The sequence below is a fragment of the Brassica napus genome, chromosome A7 (genome assembly GCF_020379485.1).
Source record: "Brassica napus cultivar Da-Ae chromosome A7, Da-Ae, whole genome shotgun sequence".
In the NCBI taxonomy this organism is placed as follows: Eukaryota; Viridiplantae; Streptophyta; class Magnoliopsida; order Brassicales; family Brassicaceae; genus Brassica; species Brassica napus.
In genome coordinates, this window is record NC_063440.1 from 22525767 (window position 1) to 22552473 (window position 26707).

Sequence of the window (26707 nt, forward strand, 5' to 3'; positions counted from 1 at the left end):
TTCATCCTGCTCAATTTATGCTTAAATATCTTTCGGATGAAAGACAACATAAACACTTAAGGACAACATGAACACAAGCTGCTACCGATCCACCGACTGCATTTGACACAATAAACCATCGGCTGCCTTGTGTTTCTTCTTGGGCAATTAAACCGTTGCAACGTAGCATAATGGCATTGGCAGGAACGTGACCTCGTTGAACATAACGTCGTCATTGGCGAATTCTCTGGTTAAAGGAGTTAGAATTGGGCCAAATTGTGTTGGATTCTATTTTGTACACAACGAAAAACATTTAATGTCCTTTTTTGATCTGTCATTCAAAAAAGTGGAACCTTATATAAAAACTTAAGGTAACTGTAGCAAAACTATAACTTAGCTTTTCTTTTACACTGGAGAAAAAAAAAAGCACAAGGTTCAAAGAGATTATTCCTTCCTAAAAAAATCTTCAAAGAGATGTCAGATTATTGATGATTTCACATCCGGGAGAACGTATTGTGAACGTAGGAAGCGCCTCCGAGATCTCTAAGACGCTATTGGTAACCGAAGAGAAACACAAAACGAGTTTCTTGAGGACTAACGAGTTCTCAAGAATATACCTCACTACTTCAATCCAAATCTTCTTCATGTGTTTCGATACTTTGGTTCTCTTGATGTACCTCGCTCTTTTCTTCCCAGCTTTCTCCACCGTGGCCACTTCCTTAACCTCAACACACTCAAGCGTACCTAGTAAGCACTGTGGCACAACGGTAAGCTCAAGGTTCTCTGGTTCTAAGTCCTTCAAATAAAGCAAGTTCTGCCAAACAAATTAAAATAGAAAACCAAAATTAGTTTATGTGTTCTTAGGCCAAAAAAATCATATAGTTTAGTAACAAGAATGTACCAATGTGAGGTGTTTCAGCTTCGGGAAACCTTCAAGAAAATGTGGCAACCTTTGTAATAAGACGGTGCAGAACGAAACCTCTAAGCGAGTTAAGTTGCTAAATTTGGTGAACGCTCCATTATTCATCCAAGAATAAAGGCTCTGCAAGAACAAACATAATAACAATTAATTTGGTGTTACAAAAAAAATAAAAAAAATAATAACAATTTATTCACAGTTTGTTATAAATGTATTACCTCGAGTGTAGGCTGAGAGATGATCATATGTCTTACACCAGAAACACCCTTGAGAAAATCACTGATAATAGCTTGCTTCATCTGCACGGTAATAGTAGTGGTAATACCAAAACTGAATTGTGCATCAATGTTGATCTTGAACAAGGAACTCAGATTCTTAGCCACAACTCTATCAGATAGATTATCTCCGAAGTTCATATACTTGAGACCCGGAGCATCAACCTCAACAGCATACTCTTTACCATGAATTATTCTGTCACGACTTAACTTCACACAAAACCTCTTCAGGCTGAGAGATCTCACACGCATCACCGGTACATTGTCATCAAAAGCCCTAAACACCGTCAGATCTTCAAGGACAGGACAGCCTGAGATGAGCTTCTCTACGATCAAAGGATCCTTGGTGGTAATGTCTTCGAGATGCATGGTCTTGAGACAAGGCAGAGAAACACCAAACTCAGGAGGATTCTGCATTCCCACGTTTGCAAGCTTGAGAGACACCAAAGTGTTGCTCTTGTAAATGTTAACATGTACGAGATCGTTGGTGAGAGGACGCTTGAGTGTGCTACTGCCAACGTCTAGTTGTTGAACTCCACGGTTAACCACTCCTGCGATGAACTCACTGTTCCCCTGGCTACAAACATTGCGTCCGTTGTAAGTTATCTTGAACTTCTGGAGACGCGAGCCACGGTTGATCTGGAGAAACGTGGCGATGAAGTTCTGTATGGCGGCGGGTTCATGGGAGTGCATCTCTAGCCCTGGGACCTGAAGCCATAGATCTTTAAATCTCTTCGATATAAATTTTGTCTTGATGGAATCTTTGGTGGGAAGGTATAAGAGTATCTGAGTTATCAAAGTGTCCGGAAGCGCGCTGAGTCTATCTGAGATATCACGGAAACGGTTCCATAGTTCTTTAACTTCCTTCACAAGATAATGTACGCGGACTTCAAGATCACGTGGATTCGAGTACTCCTCCTGGCAACAAGAATCAAATCTTCAATAACAAGGAGAGTGAATGTATATGGATTAATCAGAATTGGTAAAAAAAGGTTTGAGACGAACCTCAGAGTTGGCCGAGTTCATAAGTTTAGACTCTAGATAGTCTGTGTATATAGAGAGAAACCTTTGGAGTCTTGGAGCGTCGGTCGTCGGGGTAGGTCGACTCCGTTGTAAGATAACAGTACTAGAGAGATTAAGATATTGTCAATAGAGTGAAAAAGGAATAAAAGCATTGAATGAAAGAAAGAAGATTGTTACATTCTTTTCCGCATAGCTTGACGTAATGTGTCACTGAAAGGTTTCTGCCGAGGATGAGAAAGAGCATAGTCCGGCTGCGTCTTGAGCAGGAATGAAAGAAACGACATGAAAGGTTCAGCCATTCGCAATCGGAGAAGACGAACAATTGCTGGGACTCAAAAAAGCACGGGTTTATATGCTTTTTATACGCATAAGTTAAATATATTTCCAGAAAATTTGACTCTATTGTCTCTCATTAATTGAATTTCTTTTGGTAACCATTTATAGTTAACAAATTAAATATAGTTTTTTAGATTGTGTGTTTGAGTTTTAGGTTTATATTGCATAATATATGGAAAATTAAGTCGTTAGAATTTATTTTGTTTCCTTTTTGATATTCTTAAATTAACTCTATTGTCTTTTCTGAGTTTATTTTGACTTTTGATACCGATTTTTTATATATAGTAATTTTCTTATTTGAAAAGAGAAAATTCACTTTTTTAACTGAAAACTGTTGTCAAAGTTATATAAATAATAATAGAAACATAATAAACATAATAAATAATAACAGCGAACATAATAATCTACATTAGAAATTATTTGTTTCCTTTTTGATATTCTTAAATTAACTACATTGTCTTTTCTGAATTTATTTTGACTTTTGATACCGATTTTTTATATGAAGTCACTTTTTTCAACTAAAAACTATTGTCAAAGTTATATAAATAATTCCACCACTTGTTGGATGTATAATCTGGAACGGGAAGCAAGTACTAATTTGAATGGAAAGACGGTACATATTATTCAATAAATGTACAAAAACTCATTAATCAGAAAGCAAAAGATGACACTATTATGCGAGAGAGCTTTTAATTTACAACTAAATCTCATTTAAACTTCAACCAAGGTGACTTTAAAAGAGACGATAAAAAACAATCCAAAGCAGAGCATCCTAAAAGAAATTATAGCAAAGAGCGTATTCGAGAAAGAAAAGACAACATTAGACAAGGATAAAGCACAGAGCAAGATGCAGAGGCATCGAGTTTGCTCAAGAGATGTTCATTGCTTCTGCGTGATATGTTTCGAGATCCTTGTCTAGTTCTTCAGCCGACTTCTCCACCGCCTTCTTTCCGCCTCGGCCGCCTTTGTTCCCTCTGCCACCACCGGCTTGGCCTCGGCCTCTACCACGAAACCCTCCTCGGCCACTTCTTACACCACCTCCTTGTTGGTTTCCACTGCCATTAATAGAATGTATGATATGATTAAATTATAAAACCTATACATGATCGCTCACATATGATTAGCCGAAAGTGAGGTAAGCAAGGTCGGAGTCTTATCACTTACATTGGAAGGCTTCTCATAGAAGGAGCTGCACTTCTTCCTCTTCCTCTCCCACCTCTAATTCCTTGTCTGCAAGAATGAGACACTTTAAGTCTTCACGCTTGATCATCAAAGACGCGCAATCTCAACTATGCTAAAAGAAATGGCTACATACCCGATGGAAACAGTTCTCTTCATCCTTCCGTTCAATCCGGTTACATTAACACGAGCTGCAACAGGAGCGACCTCATTGTTTCCACCAAGAATCTCCAATTTCATTGACCTTCCATCCAACAAGACATTGTTGTATCTCTTCATAGCTTGAAATGCATCACTTCTTCTCATGTACACAACTTCTGCCGAGCCCTGTATCACACACAGCACATCGGTAAAGAACAGATAAACCAGAGCAGACAAAAAGAAAACAGAAATAAAAGATTTGTTACAACTTACATTTGGACGCCCGTTCTGGTCATAGTGAATAGCATATCTTTTCATCTCTCCAATCTCACCAAAGAGTTCCTAGATACCACAGGGTAGTAACAACGTTTTCTAAGGAAACTCCTCATCGAACCATAATAACAAAGCACTGGATACATAGAAGTCGAGGCAATACCCTGATATCTTCATTTGTGACTCCCTGATCAAGGTTGGTAACATAAACAGTAGTTCCAACCTCTATTCCAGTTACTCCAACAGATCTCATGCTTTCTTCAAACAAACCATTCTGCCATGGCAAGTTCTTCTTCCTGCGGTTAAGCTGTTAAGTGGAACAGATAAAGTCAGCCAAAAGGGTCTGTAGAATCTTGGAAGCCACATTAATCAACAAAATTTCTTGAAAGACGAGAAGCCACCCTTTTATCTGAAAGTCCTATACCAGTCAAGAACCATCGAAGGATAAAATGTGGTGAAAGGAAGCAATTTATGACCAACTTCATACGAATCTCACTGGTGCTATCACAGTCTCTGATGCCAAAAACATAGTCCTTGGAGAATCATAAACTGAGACAGCCATCAGACTCCAAAGAAATTCCAGATGTAGCCAGAGGCAATTCATGTATGGTGCACATTCCTCAACTTAAACGGATAAGCTATCTATCTAAGTGTGCTGAAATTCCCCCCAACCACCACAAAAGTCATCAATCCAGATGACCCTAGGTGGACTAATAGAGCTCCCCCCACTAAAAGTGCAATGAGTGATAAACTCATCCATAAACTTCTGCTCATCTAGGCCTGTTGAAATCATCATACTTGGCCATATAGACCACTAAGTATACAAGGACTAGGAACTCTCATAAACTACAAGATGTTATATAAGCCTTGTAGTCTGCGAGTCCCAGCGGAAGTTTTGAAAGCTAAAAGTGTGTCATCATCTGTACTAACGATCAAGGCGAATGCAAAATCAAAAGAGCTTCTCCAAGAACATTTAAAGACTCGCTTATCAATCAGTATGCTTCGTTATTTGGTGTGCAAACTCAGAGTTCCAATCATACAGAGAGAAGATCCCAGATTCGTGAGCTTGCCTTGTTAGAGAATGATGACGGCCTAGCTTTCACAGCAAGAGGACCTCTGCGAACAGGTCCACCAGCTCCTCTTCCAGCACCTTTAGCTCCACCTCGGGAAACTCCTTTACCAGCAGACTTTTTAGCAGCCTTGCTCCTCTTAACCATTTCATCTAGAGACATACTCAATGAGTCCGCCATCTTCAGCTCAATTAAATCTGCGAAAAGTACCAAAATACAATCAAAATTAACAAATCGAGCTATAGATTCATCGCAAAGAGATCTGAATTCAATCCTCAGATATACAAATCAAAGATCCGACGGAAACTCATATCTCAAAGCGCTAGATCTACAGATTCCGATAATCTAAACCTAAAACAGACCTAGATTCTCAATCGAAAAGTGAAAACGAATCGAATTCAATCAGCTGAATCATCAACGGATATAAATCAGCTGAACAATTAGCAAAAGACGAATCGAAATTTTACCAGATGAAAGATCAAAAGACGGATCGAAGAAGATGTAGAACTCGGCTCGTGCGGATCGATTGAGGGGGGAATTAGGGATTTATCGTCTTTAAGAAATTGGGAGATTGGGGGAATGTGGATTCGGCTCCAGAGAGAGAGAGATTTAAATAGGTCTAGGTCAATGGGGGCAAACTTGTTAATAATTTTGATTATGGGGGTGTTTTCCGTCTTTTTAATTTAGATATTAATTGGAAAAACCAAAGGGTCGGCGATAAAAGAGAATTTGCCAGCTCAGAGACGTTTACGCGTTTTCTTAAAATTCTGTGTTTACAAAACAAGCACTATAATTAGCGAAAACACATATTTTAAGTTCTTAATCACAGCCTGCATATGCATAAGATACTAATTACGAATTTTAGCAATCTATTTTTATTTTTGACTACCATATCTCAAGTGAATTTTATTTGACCAAATAAATAATGATTGCAATAATTATTTTTTTTCGACATAAAAAAAAAATCTTTAATAATCATTCCAAAAAACCAGTTACAAAAGATAGCCAAACCGGAGTCTCAAACAAAAACAAATGGATCAGAACGAGACCGAGCTGTTTCTGCAAGACAGTCGGCTCTTTAATTCATACCATGCGGTATATAAGAGATTTAAAAAATATCAAACAACTTCACTTGGATCAAAATGTCTTCAACTTCATTCACCATAGATGATCATTTTTCTGAGTTCTGAACCAGTTTTACAAGTTATAGGCAATCTGTTTCAAAAAGAATGAATATGACTCCTCGCTCATACACCATCTTCATTGCCCATAGGAGGCCCCTAGCCTCAGTGTATAGCGGAAACGGGGTGTTGCAGTCGTTCTGAGGATCCAACATGATTTTCTGATCTTCTGTCCTCTTACGTCCACGATGCATCTACTTGGCATCGGAAACGACTTCCCAACATCTGCGTTACAGCGAGCTTCGATACGTCCATCTCTTCGGTTATGGTATCTTCTTCCGCCGATAGAACTATCTGAGCAATTTTCCAGTTTTTTGACTTTACTATCGCCAGCTGTAAGGTGTCTAAAGGTGATGTGTCTTCACCACCGAAAAATTTATTGTTCCTTGCTTTTTATATAAAATCATAGTATCCAAAGAAAATTTTCAAGGTTTTCCTTGGAAGCTCCTTCTTCTGCTGTCCGCCATAGCAAGTGATCAAGGTTTGTGAATAGTCTTACATGAGAAAACGCCCGTATAAATTGGAATGTCTGAGAGCGCCCAGCACTGAAGTTGGAATGATTGCAATATTTTAAATTTAGTTTTTTCAAAGTCATAAGAGAATCTCTGTTAGAAATATGATATTCTTGAGTTTTAGCTTCTAAGTCCTTTATGATTCCCATACTATAGGAAGTTTCAAATTGAAATTTTGAATTCAAATAACGTATACATATGTGTAATATTTTGGATTCATATTATTTTCGTTTTATAATACAGAACCTTTTTTGGTTAACATAGTTTTGGTCTCTTATTTGGGCTTCGGCCGTTTTTTTGTTGCCCATCTGATATTTGGGTTTTTTGGTTTGTAATCCGGTGAATGGGCTTCGACCATGGGCTAGGCCGATTTGATCAATATAATTTCAATTTGAGGAAAAAAAAAAAGAAAGTATAAAAAAAATCTTATTACGAATTTGCGAAGGATGAGTATCTATACAGTGAGGTACCAACGTGTTAACATATGATTAACATGGTCTAACTTGAGGATATGTTTAAGTTGACGACAAATTAACAAGTTATATTAATTTATATAATATTAATATAAATTAATATTTTGACGGTTTCCACAGTTCTTAATATAGCATGGATCTCATATTTCTACCATCCATAGTTACATATTTCATATGATTTCGTTTTTGTATCAACTAAAGTTATTATGAACTCTAAATTATCTACAAACTTAATATTCTTTTACAAGAAAAAAAAAACACTTTCTTCAGATTTCGTCATGGTCACTGTCTCCATCTTCTTCTTCTTTTTCTTTAACATCATCATCACTCGGTTTCTCAAAGTTCATCATAAACCTAAGTGAGTCACCTTCTTCTACTTCCCACTGCTTCTTCAGCGCAATGATCGCTCTCGAAGCAGCTGCTGCAATTGCCGGGTTACTGTCTTCCGCAAGCCTCTGCTTCCAATGGGACGATAACAATCAAAGATTTACAAAACACAGTTATCAAGTGCAAGATTTTCAAGAATGTTTATTACCTGTAATGCTCCCATGCCTGCATTTCCAAGTGTCCACATCGACGGTGCAGCTGCTAAGGCGTTAGCCAACGCTTTTCTACGCCCAACAACGCGTTTCGTCATCAACGTTTTGCATTTGTAACGTGTGTAATAGTGAAGAACTCACACAAAGAAAGTTGTTAAGATAACTAACACAACACATTTGTTTTTACGTTACCTTGTGTTGACGTCAGGAGAGATTGAGCATTCAGCCAACAGAGATGCACTACTCTTACCATCCATTGCATCAAGGTCGATCAGAGTTGTGACTAACAACTCAAGCTGTTAAAACAAATCAAAACCCATTTTTGGTGAATAAGAAAAACGTTATAGGTATCATCGATTTTAGATAGACCTCTTCAGGGTCAGTGTAGTCAATAATTCCATCGGCTTCTGAGAGCGCTGATGCCATACTCCTGTAAGCTTCCTGCTTCAACATCAACAAGGAACCATCAGAGAAAGAAGAATACTTAAAAAAAAAACACATAGCCTTCTTTTTTTCCCTAGTGGATTAGACCTCTATAGCAGATATGCGATCAGATGAAACCTCCCCTGGGAAAAAATCTAGAGCTTTGCCATTCTTCTCAAGTGATATGCGGTCCGTGGTACCAGTTTCTGACATAACCCTATTAAAAATGAACAAATTAAAACTTAAGATCTTGCTTTCAAGTAACAACACGAAAAAAAAAGAAGTATGCATCTTTCTTACAAGCTATCAACCATTTTTTGCACCATCATATCGTGAATGTTCTTGATGAACTACAACCACAAGAACTGTAACCATTAGGAAAGATGATTTCAAAAATATCAATAATTAGTAAAGGAATTTTTCTTTACCTCTAAAGCCATTAATGCATCCTCCATTGCCCTTTGTTTAGCACGATAATCTGCTCGCCTCAAATCAGCCTAGAAAATATACATACAGTGATTAGTTACACAAAACTTCACAGAAAATGAAATGGAAGGGCATACCTCTAAGGCGCCGTCACTCCAATGCTTATCAGCGGCATTTTTCAACTTAGACTGAGCTATGTTTTTTAATATCTATAGACCCAAACCAAATAAGAAAATAAGAAATAAAGAAATATATTTAGATGAATGGTCGACAAATTGAGAGGATAAGCATACACTAGCAATATGATGAAGGCGCTCGGCCTTTCTCTTGACATTACGATCTATTTTCTCTGTATCTTCTCTTGCCCGAGCTACATAATAACCCCACAAGAAAGGGATTAAAATGCAGTAAAACAAAAGGAATAAGACATGACAAGATGTGTTTGTCTGAAAGAGAACCAAATCTTTGGATAGAGAATCTAGAATTACTGAACTAACCATCAAGTTTAAGGAATCCTGAACCAAGAATCGCAACGTCCTGACGTGCACGAGCGTCAAGTCTCATAATGCCACTAAAAAGATTTGGAAACATAAGTTTTTTAACACATAAGAGACCTTCTTACACAGCTAATGTATAGTTTTATTATATAGACGCAGGATAGTGAGAAAATACCGAGAAAGAAGAACAAAGTCACTACGAGCCCTTTCATTCACAAACTTAGCATCATTAGACACATACTCCACCAAAACCTGGCTTGAGCTGCTTGTTCTCCTTGGCATCACTTTCTTCTCACCTTCCTTTTGTACAACTTGAGAGCTTAAGCACCACCAAGAAACTCATCAGCTACATGATCTATGTAAGATAAGAACCAAAAAAGCTTAACTTACTTAGGTGAATCCAGACAATCCTCCTGAGGTTTAGTTTCCGTGTCTTGAGACTTTCCAAGAAAACACAAAGTAGAAGATCTACGAGAAGTAACAAAAGTGACAGGCTTTGTACAAGAAAGACCTTGTAGTAATTCTTCAGCAGAGGAGGAGCCCTTTTTGGGTGAGAAAGCTAGCAACACCCTTTGAGATCTTGAAGCGTTAACCCTCTTCGCTAAAATGGGACTACTGGGCACACCTTTGCTCACGTTAAGAGCCATAGTGATAAAACACAAACCTAACAACTTCTCTCTGTAGATATCGAAAATACAAACCAAAGTAAGCAGCTTTGAGATCAATTCGAGAAAACTTAAATTCTTGATTGTAAAGGTAATCTAGCACAAACCCATCAAGGAAAAATCCATGATTTACGATAAGGAATCGTAAAGATTGAATTTTGATGCAGAGGGAGCCAGAGAGAAAGAGACTAACCTTGTGAGATAGATGAAGTGGAATAAGATAAAATCCAAAGGGGATATGTTAGAGAAGAAGAGGAAGAAGACAGAGAAGGAGAATTATAGATGGGAGTGAAGATTTGTAACCACAAGGGTTACTTGTGGCCCAGTGTGAGCCAACCATACCCGTAGGTTTCTATTTTCAATCTCTTGTCCTTGTTAAGTATGTATGGGATCCACTCTTTCCTTCTTTTAATATCTTTGGTCCCATTTCTAGAGTGTGGAACCTCTACTCATATGCTCGGTCGGCAATCATCGAGTTAGGTTGATTTGATTTCATTCAATTTTTTTTTTTATATTTCCAAGTACTTTTTCCAGAGATTCATGTGATTCAACTGTCTTTTGCCGTATTGATATCACACGTAGACGTCATTTCAGTTTTGATATCGTGTGATTTTGGACGATTAAATGTGTTACCAAGAGTGGTTGATAGGAAAAGTGGCTAGGGAGAAAAGAAATTAAAATTGTTGGGATTAATTTATAGTTGTTGAACTGGTTACAATTCAAAATTACAAACTGTTTAACTAGTAATTCCATCATATTTACCGGTTTGTTTTCATTTTAGGTGGACTTCTTGGTGGGGATGGCTAATTTAATGCATATTCAGCTGGTTCTTATATGTCAAGCAGTTCGTTTACTTCAAGCCACACAAGAGATTACTTAGTCGGGGGAATGTTGAAGAGTCTCGGAGCAGTTGACGAGAACCTGAGACACATGTTGTCGGAGTCGGAGACAATGCCGTCTTGATAACTGAAAGTAAAGTGTTCTGACATGGAGACAAATCTGCCCGAAACTGAAGTTAAGTGTTCTGACATGGAGAGTCAGGTAGTCATATATGATAATATGAAGAAAAGATATAAAATGCAAATAAAAGTCTATGTGACTAATCATATATTTGTTAGATCATGGAGGTCTAAATGTTGAAGTGATCAACAATTACAGAACAGGAGAGCGCTCATGAGATCAAAAGAAAATACAATTTGGAGTGACTATGACTAGTGTAAAAGGACCAAGTCAAAAGTTCCAAGACAAAGGGAAATTAGCCAGGAAAACTATTTTTCAAGGATATGGAGTTATCAAGCAAAAATATGGGTCAAAGTACTAGAAGAAACCAAGGAACGTGACGAGGTTATAACTACTGTAGTAATAACTGAAGAAGGCGTGATTAAAGAATAGATCCTATGGAAGAGGATAAACGTCGATCTAGAGAGAGTGCTGGATCTTACACAAAAGTGTATACATTTCTTTCCTTTTCCCCTCATACTTTTTACTCCACTACACCTAACACACAAGTGTATACATTGTTCCTAAGCTCTTTCACCAGCACATGCATGGAGATTTCTTTCCGAATTATCTCAATTTTCTTACCATCTAATAATTAATCCAAGAAAAATTAATCATCATAACATATTAAAAAGACAACAAATTCATATACATTAGACCAAAAAAAAAAAAACAAATTATGTCACAGTTACAAAAAGAAAAAAGTTAAAGAGAGAAGTGTTAAACCCAACACAACCATTTTTCTTTTGACTTAATAAAAAAGGCTGCCAACGCCTTCTTCTCCTTGCTCCTCCTCCTCCTCCTCCGTCCTCTCTCTCTCAAAATCCCAAATCGATTCGATTCATTCTTCCGATCAAGTAAGCTTCTTCTCCGATCCCATAGTAAACTGATTGATTAATCTAATTCTTCTGTAATGTTATCACGAACTGTTACTGTATATAAAGCTATCGATTCCGATTCGAATTCTTCTGTTTCAGCTACTCACGTTTACGAAACAGAACCTAATCGAGTTTGATCCGTTACATATTAAACCCTAATTTCTCGATTCTGTTACAGTCTCAAACCACATATGATGGAAGTCTGCAACTGCATCGAGCCTCAATGGCCAGCGGACGAGCTCCTAATGAAGTACCAATACATCTCAGACTTCTTCATCGCCGTCGCCTACTTCTCAATCCCCCTCGAGCTCATCTACTTCGTCAAAAAATCAGCCGTCTTCCCTTACAGGTGGGTCCTCGTCCAGTTCGGCGCCTTCATCGTCCTCTGCGGCGCCACCCACCTCATCAACCTATGGACCTTCACCACCCATTCACGGACCGTCGCCCTCGTTATGACCACCGCCAAGGTCTTAACCGCCGTCGTCTCCTGCGCCACGGCGTTGATGCTCGTCCACATCATCCCCGACCTCCTCAGCGTCAAGACGCGCGAGCTCTTCTTGAAAAACAAGGCTGCTGAGCTGGACAGAGAGATGGGATTGATCCGGACGCAGGAGGAGACTGGGAGGCACGTGAGGATGCTGACTCATGAGATTAGAAGCACGTTGGATAGGCACACGATCTTGAAAACCACACTAGTTGAACTCGGGAGGACGCTGGCGTTGGAGGAGTGTGCGTTGTGGATGCCCACTAGGACTGGTTTGGAGTTGCAGCTTTCGTATACGCTTCGTCAGCAGCATCCTGTTGAGTACACGGTTCCGATTCAGTTGCCGGTGATTAACCAAGTGTTTGTGACTAGTAGAGCTGTGAAGATATCTCCTAACTCCCCTGTGGCGAGGCTGAGACCTGTCTCCGGGAAGTATCTTCTCGGGGAGGTGGTGGCTGTGAGGGTCCCGCTTCTTCACCTTTCGAATTTTCAGATTAATGATTGGCCTGAGCTTTCGACGAAGCGATACGCTCTTATGGTGTTGATGCTTCCTTCGGATAGTGCGAGGCAGTGGCATGTTCATGAGCTGGAGCTAGTCGAAGTCGTTGCGGATCAGGTAATGTACACGCTTTGGAGCTCAGTTTATGTCTTATGGTGAGCTTGTCTGAACTCTTTTTTTTTATTGTAGGTGGCGGTAGCTCTCTCGCATGCTGCGATTCTTGAAGAGTCGATGCGAGCTAGGGACCTTCTGATGGAGCAGAACGTGGCTCTTGATATAGCGAGACGAGAAGCGGAAACAGCGATCCGTGCTCGGAATGATTTCCTGGCGGTTATGAACCATGAGATGCGGACGCCTATGCATGCCATCATTGCGCTCTCTTCCTTGCTTCAAGAAACGGAGTTAACACCTGAACAGAGATTGATGGTGGAGACGGTGCTAAAAAGCAGTAGCCTTTTGGCAACTTTGATGAACGATGTCTTGGATCTTTCAAGGCTAGAAGATGGAAGTCTTCAACTTGAGCTCGGGACATTTAATCTTCATACTTTATTTAGAGAGGTAACACCATACTTTTCCTCTTGCATAGGCCTGTGGGTTCGCTGAATTCAACCGGAAAAAGTTCGGTTCAGTAGTCGGGTAGTTTGATTTTTTTTTTTACCGAAATTAATTGAAGTTTTTGGTTTTGATTATATTTTGGTTAAAATTTTGGTTAAATTCGGATTTGGGTAATGCCGGTTAGATTGGTTAAATCGGTTCAAATTTTTGGTTAATTCAGTTAGACCGGTTTTAAATTTGGTTGACAAATTTTTATTTTATTTTTTGAAAAACCAAACTAACCAATTACCGAATAAACCGAATTTGTAACCAAAAGTTTTGGTTCGGATTGGTTCAAACCCGCAGGCCTACTCCGGCATGTCATTCTTTGTATATTTTAGAACAGCTTCATGTTTTAGAAGTTATAATATTTTGGTTGAAATTTCTGAATCTTGTTGCAGGTTCTCAATCTGATAAAGCCTATAGCCGTTGTTAAAAAATTACCCATCACACTAAATCTCGCACCAGATTTGCCAGAGTTTGTGGTTGGGGATGAGAAACGGCTAATGCAGATAATATTAAACATTGTTGGTAACGCTGTGAAGTTCTCAAAACAAGGTAGCATCTCCGTAACTGCTCTTGTCACAAAGTCAGACAACCGAGCTCCTCCTGACTTCTTTGTGGTGCCAACTGGTAGTCATTTCTACTTGAGAGTAAAGGTTAGTATCTTTGGTCCCTTAAACCACAGATGAGAGTACTCTCATAGATCTTACTATTGACGATTATTCAACCGTAGGTAAAAGACTTGGGAGCAGGAATAAATCCGCAAGACATTCCCAAGCTATTCACTAAATTTGCTCAAACACAGTCTTTAGCGACCAGAAGCTCGGGAGGTAGTGGGCTTGGTCTCGCCATCTCCAAGAGGTTGAGCCCTATTTAAAATCCTTTTTTTTCTTTTCTTATGGTACTGATAAACGTTTGCTCATATGACAAAGGTTTGTGAATCTGATGGAGGGTAACATTTGGATTGAGAGCGAAGGTGTTGGAAAAGGATGCACTGCTATCTTTGATGTTAAACTTGGGATTTCAAACGAATCTAAACAGTCTGGCATTCCAAAAGTTCCAGCCAACCCACAGCATGTTAATTTCGCTGGACTTAAGGTTCTTGTCATGGATGAGAATGGGTTAGTATTAAAGCCTATTAGTTCTATCTTTCTGCTGTTTGTTATCAGCGATTGATGTTTGCTTTGGTTCGCAGGGTAAGTAGAATGGTGACGAAGGGACTTCTTGTACACCTTGGATGCGAAGTGGCCACGGTGAGTTCAAGCGAGGAGTGTCTCAGAGTTGTATCCCATGAGCACAGAGTGGTCTTCATGGACGTGTGCACCCCCGGGGTCGAAAACTACCAGATCGCTCTCCGTATACACGAGAAATTCACAAAACGCCACCAAAGGCCACTGCTCGTGGCGCTCACTGGTAACACCGATAAATCCACAAAGGAGAGATGCATGAGCTTTGGTCTAGACGGCGTGCTGCTCAAACCCGTGTCGCTAGACAACATGAGAAACGTTCTGTCTGATCTTCTAGAACATCGGGTTCTGTACGAGGCCATGTAAGAGGACGTTGCCGGAGAGGGACACTGTCCCGGCTTTCTCTCCCTCGTTAAAACATCGGAAGCTGATGTTTCTCTGGTTAATGTGTACGTACAGAGATTGTGGGGGAGAGCGTTTTGGATGATATTATAAAAACAGAGGGAATAACGAAAAAAAAAAAAAAAAAAAACTAGACCGGACAGTGTCGGGTTCCGGTTTACAAAGGAACAAGATGTTGACGGTAACATGTCTATCTGACTTGTGGTGTATCCTTATATATATAGTTACATTGTTATTAGAATTTGGATTAAGTAATGGACCTCTGTTGCGTACATGTATAATATCGATGCGGTGTTTTTTTTTTTTTTTTTGACGTCGAAAGTTTATTATATTACTCGAACTATGGATGCAGTGTTATGAGGTATAATCAAGAGAGAGTTATACTGAGAGACACAATCTGTCTTTCATTTACCTAAAGAGACACATTCTCTCTTTGACACACTTTCTCATGACAGCTGTTTTTTTGTGGACAGAAATAACCCTACTTTTTGTTTAAAGAGAAATGTGTTTATTTTAAGAAAGAAAACGTAAGTTGAGCATAATGAAACTAAGTTTGCTTTTAGTTGCAATAAATAATAAAAGTTAAAACGAAAAAGTAGATATATGGGTAAAAGTGATTTTTTTGGAACGTTGGATCTATTTACAGACGCAAGATCTAACGATAGATTTTTCTTTTGGTTTATAACAAAAAAGTATCTGAACAAAATCTAATTGTATAATATGAAAAGAAATACAAACGTTTACAAAATGCAAAAACAATTATCTTATAGAGATCTCGTAAATACCCAGAATATGGAAGACAAAGGTGGGATCTTCATAGTTATCCATATCTCATCTCACTACCATTTATCTAACCATTGCGCACTTGACCACCACCCCCCCCCAACCTGATGTCCACATCCACCACATCCACACAATTGCCGTCCACACCGATCACATCCACACATCCTCTGTCCACAGCAGTCACATCCGCACCTCACATATCCCCGACAACAACATCAACAACATTAATGAGATAGATACATAATAGCTACTGCTTACAAGGATGCATAAGCTGCAACGGGTTCTGGGTAGTGGAACGGTGATCGACCAAAGTGTAGTCAATACCTAGAACGGTGATGAAACTCCCATTATTAGTGGTTGGATTGGGGGTCCTCATGTGTGTTGCGGATGTGACTCTCGTGGTTTGTGTGATTGTTGTGGTGGTCGGGTGTGTTGTGGATGAGACTCTCGTGGTTAGGGGGAGTGTTGTTGTGTCGGGAGTGTTGTGGTCAAGGCTCTGGTGGTCAGTGAGAGTATGGATGCCGATGTTGGCAACAATTCGAGTGTGATCTTGTAGGCTTTGGTCTGGGTGGAGATTGTGTTGTGTGGCATATTGGCTAATGATAGGGGAGTGGCTTCCAAGTGATTCTTGTTCCTCCGGCAGAAGTGGGACCTGAGAAAGAAAATAAAAAGAGTCGGTGAAAGAGTGTTTGTATGATGAAGCGTCGTGTTATGTAAGTGTCTAGAGTGCAGTCTCACCGAAATGTAGGGCGCAGTTGAAGATTGTCTGGGAAACAATGGTGGCGAGAAAGAACAGTCGGCGGTGGAGAGAAATAGAGTTCGAGAAAATCACGAAAGGGAGATTAGGAAATTAGAGACGATTTCAGATCTAGAAGATTAAGATTCAATTTCTCTTGCATCTGATGTCATAGATCAATTTGTAGATCGAAAAGATATCGAGGGAGAAAGGGGCCAAGGGTTCTCTTTGTGAGTCTTTTGTCATTTTAGGGATTTGAAGAGATAAAATTATTAGGTGATAAAAAAAGATAGTTTATTTGTTTAAAAAAAAAACAAAAAGCAAATTGGTTATGTCTAGTTAGAAAGTCTAACGAAAGAGACCATCTCATTAACTGAAGGTTATTTTGGTAAAATTGCTAAGAAAAAGTGTGTCAACTAGAAATGTGTCTTTTAGAGTAATTGAAAACTCAAATTGTGTCTCCCAAAGTAAAATTCTCTATAATCAACGACATATTATTTGTGGGGGCATATAAGAACACCCGCAGCTGTATCGTTTCGTTAAATTCGTTTCATCTAAGTTTCTAGCTAGACAAAGTTTTTTCTTTTTACCAAGCCGGACAATCAACGAAAGTTTTCGTTTGGTAAAAGGTCACCATCAATAACCAAACTTTTTTTCTATAACTTTTTTTGTATAATCTGTGACAATTGCTAGTCGATAGCGGAATTTTCTTTAATTAGTTCTGCAACCTATTCTTTTTCTACTGAGGCTACCATTGTCCTATAGCTTTTTTTTTTTTGTCTTTTCATTGTCCTATAGTTAGTTTACAGTCATTTAGTCAGCAGAAAATCATATTTAGAGAAAAGTTAATTTTTATTTCTTTTTTAAACTGACTTTATAAAAATGATTTTTATGTTGTCAAAAATGATTTTTATGTTGTCAAAAATGACATTTATTAATAATAATTTTCAACTATGTTTGAATAAGAAAAAAATCCTCCAATTAATTTTTAAGTTATTATTTTTTTTACGTCATTAATTTTTAAGTTATTAATTGTTAAGGTCTATCACATTTTGTCATAAAATTGTAAAAGGAGAATGACATACATTAACAGTTTATAAGTAAAAGCTAACTAAGGGATTTCTTTCCAATTCAAAATTAGATTGAAGAGTATTTTATCACTAAAAACCATTTTTGATTGTTGTTATTGCTTACAAATTACAGTAACGTATTTTATAATAATTGATATTTTAATTTATGATTTGTTTATAAATTTTCATTTTTCTACTAATGCGAATATGTATCTTCTATACTCGTATTTAACAGCTCTTTTTTCTCGGGTTTAAGCACTTATTTAATGAACCATTATCAGAATTAAACACCATCTGAACTGATTGACGCGTGCAAACCGCGTCATAGTAAAAACTTTAAGAACCAAAAGGTATATGGAGGTAATATGGAATGTTATCGTTTTAGGCATATCTATATATATAAAGCTAAATATGAAAAGTAATTTTTTTTATCACACATTCTAGCGTTTTAAGGAAATAAATCAGTTTATAAAAGAAATATGATTAAATAATTCGTAAATATAAGAAATTTCGAAAAAAGAAAAAATAGAACAGGAGACCTATTCTTTGGTTTTGACTGAATATGAGGTGCTTATAAGAGAAGCAAGTCACTTCAGAGGTTACGATGTCAGTCAATTACAAAATTTTCGGTCAAGTCAATTTCTTTATAATCTAAATTTCTGCATCTGAGGAAATACCAAAGCTTTTTTACTCTGAAAAAAGAGAGAGGAAAAAAACGCAAAATGGAGAATATGTTAGGCCTTCTAAGACTTCATGTGATTAGAGGTGTTAATCTCGCCATTAGAGATTCCAAAAGTAGCGATCCTTACGTCATTGTTCGTATGGGCCAACAGGTATATTCCAGACTCCTAACTTTTCACGAATTTCGAGTTTGTAATTCAGTTTCTTAGGTTCCGTATATATTCAAGTTTGTCCCGTTTTTTTTATATGGATCTTTTTGGTCACCAATCTGGTTGTGCTGCTCAGATTTTCTGATGTATCTGATGAGAGAATTTCAGTTAAAAAGTGAATATAATCAACTTATCGTGTTATAATGAGACCAAAAAAAAGAGACAACATACATACGTGTTTAAATTATAGGTTTGATGCAACGCGAGTTTTAAGTATCAACATGTCAAATGTAGTTGATTTTTACTAATGAGAAATTCCTAGGATTTGATTTTATCATTCAAAATAGTAGTTCTTGTTTCTGACCTTGTCACAACCATATAAAATGAACAATTTTATTTTACATGTACAAATTTACACTTGAATATATGGTGCTATGTTTTTCTTCTTTTGACACAGAAATTACGAACTCGTGTGGTGAAAAAGAATTTGAATCCAGAATGGAACGAAGACTTGACACTCTCTATTTCTGATCCAGTTCTTCCTATCAAAATCGTAAGTGGATCATATTACAACAACTTGCTCTAAGTTTTGAGAAACAGAACAGAACATAACAAGAAAGTGTGTATTTTTTTTGTGATGATATAGATGGTTTACGATAGGGACTGGTTCTCAAGGGATGATAAGATGGGAGATGCGATTTTTCACATTGATCCATTCCTTGAAGCCATCAGGATCCAAAACCAGTTCAGAGGACTCCCCGAAGGAACTGTAATAATGAAGATACAGGCAAGCAGGCAGAACTGTCTATCAGAAGAGAGCAAGATTGTGTGGAACAATGGAAAGATTGTCCAGAATATGTTCCTTAAGCTCCAGAACGTTGAGTGTGGAGAGGTCGAGCTTCAACTTGAGTGGATCGATGTCTCAGGTCTTCTGAGTATAAATGAGCATGAGGATGTTGCTTACTAGATCTATTATCTTATTACATCAAGTTTGTTAGAAAATATACTAGTTATGAAGCTGGCGTGGGGGAGTTATGGGCTTTAAACCAAAACTCCCCCAATTGTTTTTTTATAAATTGAAAAGAAAAAACTCTTCTCTGGTTTTGTGTTCTTACTCTAACAAGAAAAACATAACACACTTTGTTGTAGAGAGAGGAAACAAGGAATGAGATGAAATCAAGTAGATAGCATAAGATGAGATGGAGAAACTGATTTTTTTCTCTCATTTTACACAACATCTTCTACTACATATTCATATAAGAAAATCAGAGTAATGAACTCTGTTTTCTCTACCCTTACACATGTTATAAAGCCCCATAAAGCTACCACTCTAGACACCACATTTTAGCAAAAGAAACAAGCAACTTCAAGAACTTGAACAATTCAAAATAAACAGTTAACTTCAACAACTTCCTTGACTTGTTGTACTTTGTTTTCTTTCATTATTCTCACTTGTTTTGTTGATACCATTGTGCAGGATTAACAGAGATGAGATTTCAGCATACTTGTTATGATAAATGTAAAAAAGCTACTGAATCAACGATATGGTTTTTATGTGTTTCTGACCTTTGTTTTTGTTTTCAACACTTTAATTGCATCTTATTGAAAGAGAGACTTGCTCGGGTCCTGTTTAGTAATGACAAATGGTGATCATCAAATGTGAAAAGATCAAGAATCGATATGCTTGCATCTAAGTTTGAAAATCCGCAGATGGATGAGAATTAATCATTTGAGGAACTCAGTGGAAAACTGAGTGCAACAGCAAATATGAAGCACAAACAATGGGAAAGACATACAAAGACAAAAAGCTTGGAAGAAACTTCTCAGATGTTTACCCTCAAAGTTAAATCCAAGAAGACAGCTATGGACACTGCATTAGACACTGACACAATGGATTTTGGTGAAGTCACGGGTCACTTACAAGCATATGAGATGAATGAGAAACTCAAGGAAGAACTGTCTAAAAAAATCTGAAACTAGAAAGCAGATTCACATGCTGAATAGTGGAACCAAGAATCTGGAGAAGATTCTCTCTGTTAGAAGGGTAGGCAAGTCCAACTTTGTGTCTCGGTTACAGTGGAAAACTACAGAAAAACAGAGTTTGTTCCGGCTAAGACTTGAGAGATTGCGTCTGATACTACAGGAAGTAGGATATCAACCAAGATCATCTATTGTGAAACTGAAACCAGTAAGAACTATAATGTAGGCTACTTCTGTGGTAAATACATGCACATACCAAGAGATACTTACAAATTTCAAAAAAGAATCACTCCAGAGTTGACTTTGCTTTCCAATCTTTACAGGTTTAACGTTAAATATGAAATTTGTAGTCAAACGATTATGATGGATTTCATCAAATCTTATTGTTTTAATATCAAATGAGGTTCAAGTTACATATTTCTGAACTCCCTAGCCAAAAGTACATACTCACAATGTGAGACACTTTAAATACGGAACAATTTGCAAAATAGTGATTTGTGTACTCATAATTATTGTAGCTGATTTTTGTCTACATACATTTGTTGACAGAAAAACAATACGCTACTTATCAAGTTGTGTACTCATACATCAACCCTCTGTCTCTCTGTCTCCCTGTCCCTGTCTCTCTCTCTCTCTCTCTCTCTCTCTCTCTCTCTCTCTCTCTCTCTCTCTCTCTCTCTCTCTCTCTCTCTCTCTCTCTCTCTCTCTCTCTCTCTCTCTCTCTCTCTCTCTCTATTCTGTTTTTAACTCTGGTGCATGAAGCTGTTCTCTCTTTTAATCATATAAACCACCTTTCCACCAATCATTAATCGTCCTTTCTGCTAACTTTGCTAAGAGGCATGTTTTTCCTTTAAAGTACTGAAAAATATGAAGAGACTAAGTGATATGCTATGCTATGACGAAAATGGACTAAGTGCTATGAACCTTTTCTGTATTTAGTTTGAATCAGTAGCAGAACATAAATAACTAAATTAGCAAATTAGACACGACAAAATGTGCTATGAACCTTTTTTGTTTCTGCATCGTACCCTGGAAGTTGTTAAAAAAAAAAGACACGACAAAAATGTGGATGTTAGACATGCACGTCACTTCTCTTTGCCCGTCACGTGTATAAATAAAGTCCTCGAAGGATTTGTCAAGCCACAATAGAAACCCTTTTCCTCAAGCCTGCCTTTACGTATAACTTTTTAAAATAAAATTTGGTTAGATACTTCTAAAATTATAGCTGGTCCATGGAGGGTTCGTCCCAAGGGTTGAAAAAAGGTGCATGGACTGCTGAAGAAGATAATCTCTTGAGGCAATGCATTGATAAGTATGGAGAAGGGAAATGGCACCAAGTTCCTTTAAGAGCTGGTATGTCTTTTTTTTTTGATAACATAAGAGCTGGTATGCTACTTTTATTAATTTTCACACACACACACACACACATATATAACTAATAAGTACGTATATTCTTTTTATTTTTCAGTACATTTATTCTCTTTCTCTCTGTCTAGTATTAGGAAATTAATTAACACCGGGGTACACAATCATTGTTTTTCTTTTCGTTTTAATGAAGGAATCATAGATTCATATGTTCTAATGTTTTTCATGAAAAAAAAAACATTTGCGTTCTTCATGTTTAATTACAAAGCGAGAAAATGTCAACTCTCTTTATTGATTCATCGTTTTTCTTCTTTTTTTTGAGAAAGAGCTTTTTTGATTAGTGAACTTTTCTGCACGAACCCGTGTGTTTGTGTGGAATATGTTGTTTATTCTGGTGTACTTTGATCCTTCATGATTAAATTTTACTTCCTTTGTTCTTAAATATTATAAGATATTTTGGTAGAAGCATACATATTAAGAAAACTATTTTTTGTCTAGAAAATATCATTAAAACTATAAATTAATGGTGTTCAACCAATTACAAAATAGACTATTAAAATATGATTGGGTTCACGGTTTTTAATAAAGTAAAAGTTACCTAAAAAATTGAAAACATTTTATATATTGGATAATTGAAACATCAAAATTCAGTAAAACATCCTATTTTTAGGAACATATGGAGTAGGAGAAGCGAATGCAGTTTTTGCTCGTTCTTTTAATAATATTAAATGTCAATTATTGGTTTTGTAGGTCTAAATCGGTGCAGGAAGAGTTGTAGACTAAGATGGTTGAACTATTTGAAGCCAAGTATCAAGAGAGGAAAACTCAACTCCGATGAAGTTGATCTTCTTATTCGCCTTCATAAGCTTTTAGGAAACAGGTTTACATTCAAGACACAAATTCAACTGTATTTCGTATCCTCATTCGGTCTAATCTAATCATTTGATTTGTTTTTTTTTTTTGATAAAAATACTTAAATTTATTTCATATGTAAATGATCCATTACTAAGTCAAATATATCCCTAATTTTTCAAATGCATGCTTAGGTGGTCTTTAATTGCTGGTAGATTACCCGGTCGGACCGCCAATGACGTCAAAAATTACTGGAACACCCATTTGAGTAAGAAACATGAACCGGGTTGTAAGACCCAGATGAAAAAGAGAAACATTCCTTGCTCTTATACCACACCAGCCCAAAAAATCGACGTTTTCAAACCTCGACCTCGATCCTTCACCGTTAACAGCGGCTGCAGCCATAATAATGGCATGCCAGAAGCTGACATTGTTCCTCTATGCCTTGGACACAACGATACTAATAATGTTTCTGAAAATATAATCACATGTAACAAAGATGATGATAAATCTGAGCTTGTTAGTCATTTAATGGATGGTCAGAATAGGTGGTGGGAAAGTTTGCTAGATGAGAGCCAAGATCCAGCTGCGCTCTTTCCAGAAACTACAGCAATAAAAAAGGGCGCAACCTCCGCGTTTGACGTTGAGCAACTTTGGAGCCTGTTGGATGGAGAAACTGGAACTTGATTAGTGTTTCCACTGTTTGTTTGTGCTTGTGCGTGACATTGTGACTTTTGCATTTACTGTGTATTGTTTCTAAATAAACCAATTAACTTATGTTTCTGACATATATATATATATATATATTTTTTCTTTTTGCAAATGAAAGGATAATGTGTCATGATAAACAAGGCCCCAATTGGTATAACTGATGAAAAATTCTTAGCAATATGCTCAAAAACAGTATGATGCAGAAGTTATATGCTTCATTAATTATTAAAATGATTGATATAACATTAAATGATTCATATATAATTGGTTCATTTATAAATAATATATATATATAGTAAATATATATTTTTTTATTTAAAATAATATATCATATCTAATTTTTTTTATATATATATTAATTTATATATTTTAATTAAGTATAGTATTATTTTAATTGTATTTTTAAAATATAATTTTAATATGAATATAATATTTTGATATTATAATTTTTTTAATTTAATATTTTATAAATGAAAATGTTTGCCAACTTTAATCATGGTATTCTAAATGTATTTCTAAATATTTTTTTCTGTAATTATTGATTAGATAATAATTAGCATAATGTTCTTGCAAATAGTTTGCCAACTTTAATCAACGTCTAAGTATGTGTTGTTGCTTTACATAGATTTTCTTCTTGGAAAATATTTTATGAGCACCATTATCCCTGAGTAGGAGTTCTTAGAAAATAAAAGTATTTTTTTTGAACGTACAAAATAAAAGTATTGATATTTTATTTAGACAAGTATGTTCTTAGCTCTTTTAGTTTAATTAGACTAATAGCTGAATAGAAAACAATATGTTTAGAGTAACTAGGGTTTCTCAAGCAAGAACCCCATTAAAACTTTTTCTCTCCTCATTTATCAAAAAAATTTTTTGTCTCTTCTCTTTCTAACTTTTTATTATTTTATTTTATTTTGTAGGTGAGGATGTCGGGATAAAGTTTGCAGAGAGTGCCTATGGTATAAATTTTGAGGCATTGGCCTTGGGGCGCTCTCATATTTGTTAATTTTGGGGCCTCAGATTTACCAATACTCGTAAGCAAAATGCTAATATAGTTACCAAAAAAAAACAATGTATTCTTTTAATAATTTTGTTTCAAACATTCATCTCTATTTTTATTTATTATTGTGGACACCAACCATCTTTTTAATGTTGAAAACTTTTTCTATTTATATATATATAGATAAATTCCCACTAAACAATTTATAACCTTTGCCATTAGAAGTTTGTATAAGAGCAAGGAATGTTTCTCTTTTTCATATAAATAATTTTAAAATATGAAATACCAAATAAATAAATAAATAACAATTATTTTATTTACTTTTTACATTTTAAAAGTTATTATTGCACTCATATTACTATTTGTGTTATTTTAATATAAAATGAATAAGTTTTTGCCTTAGGCCCCAGTTACTCTAGGCATGGCACTGAGAGCTTGGCGTTGGAAGTGTGGACTGTCAAGTCCTTCTTTAAGCAATCATATCATGTTTGTGCAAAAGTGTTGACATACAACTTAAAGCTGTTGACTGTTGTCGTCTAACTGGTGTCATCTTCTGATTACCAGTGAAGTGAATTATCCATGCAAGCAACTCCACTGAATCCAGCTTCTTTGGAAAATATGTCCATATGAATAGATTTGTTGACTAGTCGACCATAGACCTTTTTATGTAATGTCAAATTATAATTTGTTGATATTGTACCATATATAGCAATACAGTGCAAATATTTCCACTGAGAAGTATGAACTTATGGAGGGAGTATATATTTATGTAATGTCAAATTATAATTTGTTGACATTACGGAGGGAGTATATATTTGCACTGTATTGTTATATATTTGCACTTTTTAGTTAAGTATGTGAATTATCATTGAAAAGGATGCAGTGCAAATATTTCCTCAATATTAACAAAAGTTCACGCTCCCTAACAATTTGTAGCTCCCAGTACAAAATTATCCAGTGGTGTCAATTTAATTTATCATGTAAAAAGAAAAATTTTGGTCAAAGCAGTTGCGAGTGTTATTATTCGGAATTTTAATTGTAAAAAACATTTTCTTTCTGTGAAATCATATGGTGACATAGATGTATGTGTTCTAATTCGAAACATAAAAGAAATAATTTATATACATACCTTTTTACCAAAAGATATACAAGACAGATTTCTTCGTAGATTTCTAGACCCTATGATCAATTTTACATTATGTTGAAATCAACATCAGCCTAAAGCTTTTACCAAAAAAAAAAAAAACAACAGCCTAAACCTAAAAATACATCTGCTTCCATATATATATATATATATATATATATATATATATATATATGTAACAATGATATACTACATTTTATCAAAATAAATTAATAATCTATATTAGTATTTTAAAAGTAATTTTTCGCATTCAAACTCTCACGTTAAAAGTTAGACCGGTTAAAAACTATGTTATCCTTAATGAATTTATATATATAATTTATTATATAATTAAAGACGAATTTATATTAATAATAATAAACTTATATGTTATATTAGATAATTGATCATACTTAGTATAATAAAATTATCAAAAATGCATATCTAAGAAAAAGATAATTATATATTGTGTTGTTTTCTAAAAATAATATTTTCTATTATAAATTTTAAATTAAGATATTAAACATTTTACTATTAAATATTAATCAAATAAAAACATTTTATAAAGATATTTTCTAAAAATTATAAAATTTGAGTGTTTTTAAAATTTGAAACACAATAGTAAATATATATTTTGATGAAAAACTTTTGTCATATATAAATAATTTGAAGTTTAATCTAATTTTTTTGAGAAAAAATATAATTAATAAGACATAAACTATTAATTAGTCATAAAAAATTATGTTTGCACGTACAAGCAAATACCTAAGCCTTGATTGGCAAAGCAAATGATAAAGCAGTAGTAATATGCTATAGAAGCAGTATGCTGCAGAAGCTGTATATTTTTGTTAAACTGTTTAATAAGATGATTGGTAAAGCAGTATGAATATGCTATTTAAAATTATTCTTAAAATTAGTATATAATATATAATATTTTTATTTTTAATATATAATATAAATATATTAACATATAAAGTTAAAAAGATATATAATTAATTTATCCTATTTAATAATTTAGAAATTATGTTTATAAAAAAATATCATTTTAAAATAAACATTATAATTAAAATATCTATTTTTTAAAATAATATTTCACATTTAAAATATAATTAAGTTCTATAAATTAAATTATATTTTAAATGTCAAATAATATTTTTTTTTTTTAAAATATTTTTATTGTAAAATAATTTTAGAAATCAAAATTTTATTTTCTGGATATAAAAGTAAATTTTATTTTCTGGATATAAAAGTAATTTTATGATATGATAAAATAAAATAAATGAATTAATTTATATTTTAT

The 26707-nt window shown here is 35.6% G+C and overlaps 6 protein-coding genes across 8 annotated transcripts; 3 read left to right on the top strand and 3 right to left on the bottom strand.

The window, feature by feature from the left end:
- Positions 1 to 2985, bottom strand: LOC106401880 (putative F-box/FBD/LRR-repeat protein At5g44950). Its single transcript, XM_013842849.3, has 5 exons — positions 2374 to 2985; positions 2179 to 2299; positions 1117 to 2091; positions 881 to 1021; positions 1 to 793 (listed from the first exon to the last, which is right to left on the bottom strand). Exons 1-5 carry the CDS (start codon positions 2493 to 2495, stop codon positions 446 to 448), a joined length of 1707 nt encoding a protein of 568 aa, XP_013698303.2. The 5' UTR covers positions 2496 to 2985; the 3' UTR covers positions 1 to 445.
- Positions 2986 to 3178: 193 nt separating this feature from the next.
- On the bottom strand, positions 3179 to 5865 carry LOC106412038 (THO complex subunit 4C-like). 2 transcript variants are annotated; one of them, XM_013853252.3, is made up of 7 exons: positions 5663 to 5865; positions 5196 to 5392; positions 4289 to 4432; positions 4126 to 4194; positions 3848 to 4038; positions 3697 to 3762; positions 3179 to 3587 (listed from the first exon to the last, which is right to left on the bottom strand). In XM_013853252.3, the coding sequence occupies exons 2-7, from the start codon at positions 5373 to 5375 to the stop codon at positions 3401 to 3403; spliced, it is 837 nt and encodes a 278-aa protein (XP_013708706.2). In that variant the 5' UTR covers positions 5376 to 5392; positions 5663 to 5865; the 3' UTR covers positions 3179 to 3400. The 2 variants fall into 2 exon arrangements, with proteins under 2 accessions (XP_013708706.2, XP_048591918.1); XM_048735961.1 differs by having other exon boundaries at positions 4527 to 5392; positions 5663 to 5765.
- Positions 5866 to 7442: 1577 nt separating this feature from the next.
- LOC106407931 (senescence-associated protein AAF, chlorolplastic-like) lies at positions 7443 to 10357 on the bottom strand. Of its 2 annotated transcripts, none has more exons than XM_013849006.3 (13): positions 10105 to 10357; positions 9637 to 9924; positions 9422 to 9565; positions 9247 to 9320; positions 9043 to 9119; positions 8887 to 8958; positions 8752 to 8820; positions 8624 to 8673; positions 8432 to 8540; positions 8270 to 8341; positions 8093 to 8196; positions 7897 to 7972; positions 7443 to 7816 (listed from the first exon to the last, which is right to left on the bottom strand). In XM_013849006.3, exons 2-13 carry the CDS (start codon positions 9891 to 9893, stop codon positions 7628 to 7630), a joined length of 1293 nt encoding a protein of 430 aa, XP_013704460.2. In that variant the 5' UTR covers positions 9894 to 9924; positions 10105 to 10357; the 3' UTR covers positions 7443 to 7627. The 2 variants fall into 2 exon arrangements, with proteins under 2 accessions (XP_013704460.2, XP_013704900.2); XM_013849446.3 differs by having other exon boundaries at positions 10019 to 10157.
- A 1249-nt stretch (positions 10358 to 11606) lies between these two features.
- On the top strand, positions 11607 to 15262 carry LOC106397998 (ethylene receptor 1). Its single transcript, XM_048735962.1, has 7 exons — positions 11607 to 11767; positions 11967 to 12888; positions 12961 to 13329; positions 13767 to 14024; positions 14102 to 14229; positions 14301 to 14489; positions 14564 to 15262. The coding sequence occupies exons 2-7, from the start codon at positions 11980 to 11982 to the stop codon at positions 14919 to 14921; spliced, it is 2211 nt and encodes a 736-aa protein (XP_048591919.1). The 5' UTR covers positions 11607 to 11767; positions 11967 to 11979; the 3' UTR covers positions 14922 to 15262.
- Positions 15263 to 17641: 2379 nt separating this feature from the next.
- Positions 17642 to 19611, top strand: LOC106450913 (protein C2-DOMAIN ABA-RELATED 2). Its single transcript, XM_013892724.3, has 3 exons — positions 17642 to 18379; positions 18834 to 18929; positions 19023 to 19611. The coding sequence occupies exons 1-3, from the start codon at positions 18269 to 18271 to the stop codon at positions 19341 to 19343; spliced, it is 528 nt and encodes a 175-aa protein (XP_013748178.1). The 5' UTR covers positions 17642 to 18268; the 3' UTR covers positions 19344 to 19611.
- A 1500-nt stretch (positions 19612 to 21111) lies between these two features.
- On the top strand, positions 21112 to 23361 carry LOC106355890 (transcription factor MYB114-like). Its single transcript, XM_022689434.2, has 3 exons — positions 21112 to 21709; positions 22472 to 22601; positions 22768 to 23361. The coding sequence occupies exons 1-3, from the start codon at positions 21589 to 21591 to the stop codon at positions 23258 to 23260; spliced, it is 744 nt and encodes a 247-aa protein (XP_022545155.2). The 5' UTR covers positions 21112 to 21588; the 3' UTR covers positions 23261 to 23361.
- The last annotated feature ends 3346 nt before the right edge of the window (positions 23362 to 26707 follow it).

Bases quoted from the DNA above. Each gene is read 5' to 3' on its own strand.
- LOC106355890 (XM_022689434.2), top strand. From the start codon at position 21,589: ATGGAGGGTTCGTCCCAAGGGTTGAAAAAAGGTGCATGGACTGCTGAA. The intron at 21,710-22,471 runs GTATGTCTTTTT...TTGGTTTTGTAG, and splicing joins CCAAGTTCCTTTAAGAGCTG to GTCTAAATCGGTGCAGGAAG. The intron at 22,602-22,767 runs GTTTACATTCAA...ATGCATGCTTAG, and splicing joins CATAAGCTTTTAGGAAACAG to GTGGTCTTTAATTGCTGGTA.
- LOC106450913 (XM_013892724.3), top strand. From the start codon at position 18,269: ATGGAGAATATGTTAGGCCTTCTAAGACTTCATGTGATTAGAGGTGTT. The intron at 18,380-18,833 runs GTATATTCCAGA...CTTTTGACACAG, and splicing joins TTGTTCGTATGGGCCAACAG to AAATTACGAACTCGTGTGGT. The intron at 18,930-19,022 runs GTAAGTGGATCA...GTGATGATATAG, and splicing joins CAGTTCTTCCTATCAAAATC to ATGGTTTACGATAGGGACTG.
- LOC106397998 (XM_048735962.1), top strand. From the start codon at position 11,980: ATGATGGAAGTCTGCAACTGCATCGAGCCTCAATGGCCAGCGGACGAG. The intron at 13,330-13,766 runs GTAACACCATAC...ATCTTGTTGCAG, and splicing joins TTCATACTTTATTTAGAGAG to GTTCTCAATCTGATAAAGCC. The intron at 14,025-14,101 runs GTTAGTATCTTT...ATTCAACCGTAG, and splicing joins ATTTCTACTTGAGAGTAAAG to GTAAAAGACTTGGGAGCAGG.
- LOC106412038 (XM_013853252.3), bottom strand. From the start codon at position 5,375: ATGGCGGACTCATTGAGTATGTCTCTAGATGAAATGGTTAAGAGGAGC. The intron at 4,433-5,195 runs GCAAGCTCACGA...TCCACTTAACAG, and splicing joins CGTCATCATTCTCTAACAAG to CTTAACCGCAGGAAGAAGAA. The intron at 3,763-3,847 runs GTATGTAGCCAT...TCATTCTTGCAG, and splicing joins AAGAGAACTGTTTCCATCGG to ACAAGGAATTAGAGGTGGGA.
- LOC106407931 (XM_013849006.3), bottom strand. From the start codon at position 9,893: ATGGCTCTTAACGTGAGCAAAGGTGTGCCCAGTAGTCCCATTTTAGCG. The intron at 8,197-8,269 runs GTCTATCTAAAA...TTGTTTTAACAG, and splicing joins ACTACACTGACCCTGAAGAG to CTTGAGTTGTTAGTCACAAC. The intron at 7,817-7,896 runs GTAATAAACATT...CATTGGAAGCAG, and splicing joins CAGGCATGGGAGCATTACAG to AGGCTTGCGGAAGACAGTAA.
- LOC106401880 (XM_013842849.3), bottom strand. From the start codon at position 2,495: ATGGCTGAACCTTTCATGTCGTTTCTTTCATTCCTGCTCAAGACGCAG. The intron at 2,300-2,373 runs GTAACAATCTTC...TAATCTCTCTAG, and splicing joins CAAGCTATGCGGAAAAGAAT to TACTGTTATCTTACAACGGA. The intron at 1,022-1,116 runs GTAATACATTTA...TTGTTCTTGCAG, and splicing joins TCTCTCAGCCTACACTCGAG to AGCCTTTATTCTTGGATGAA.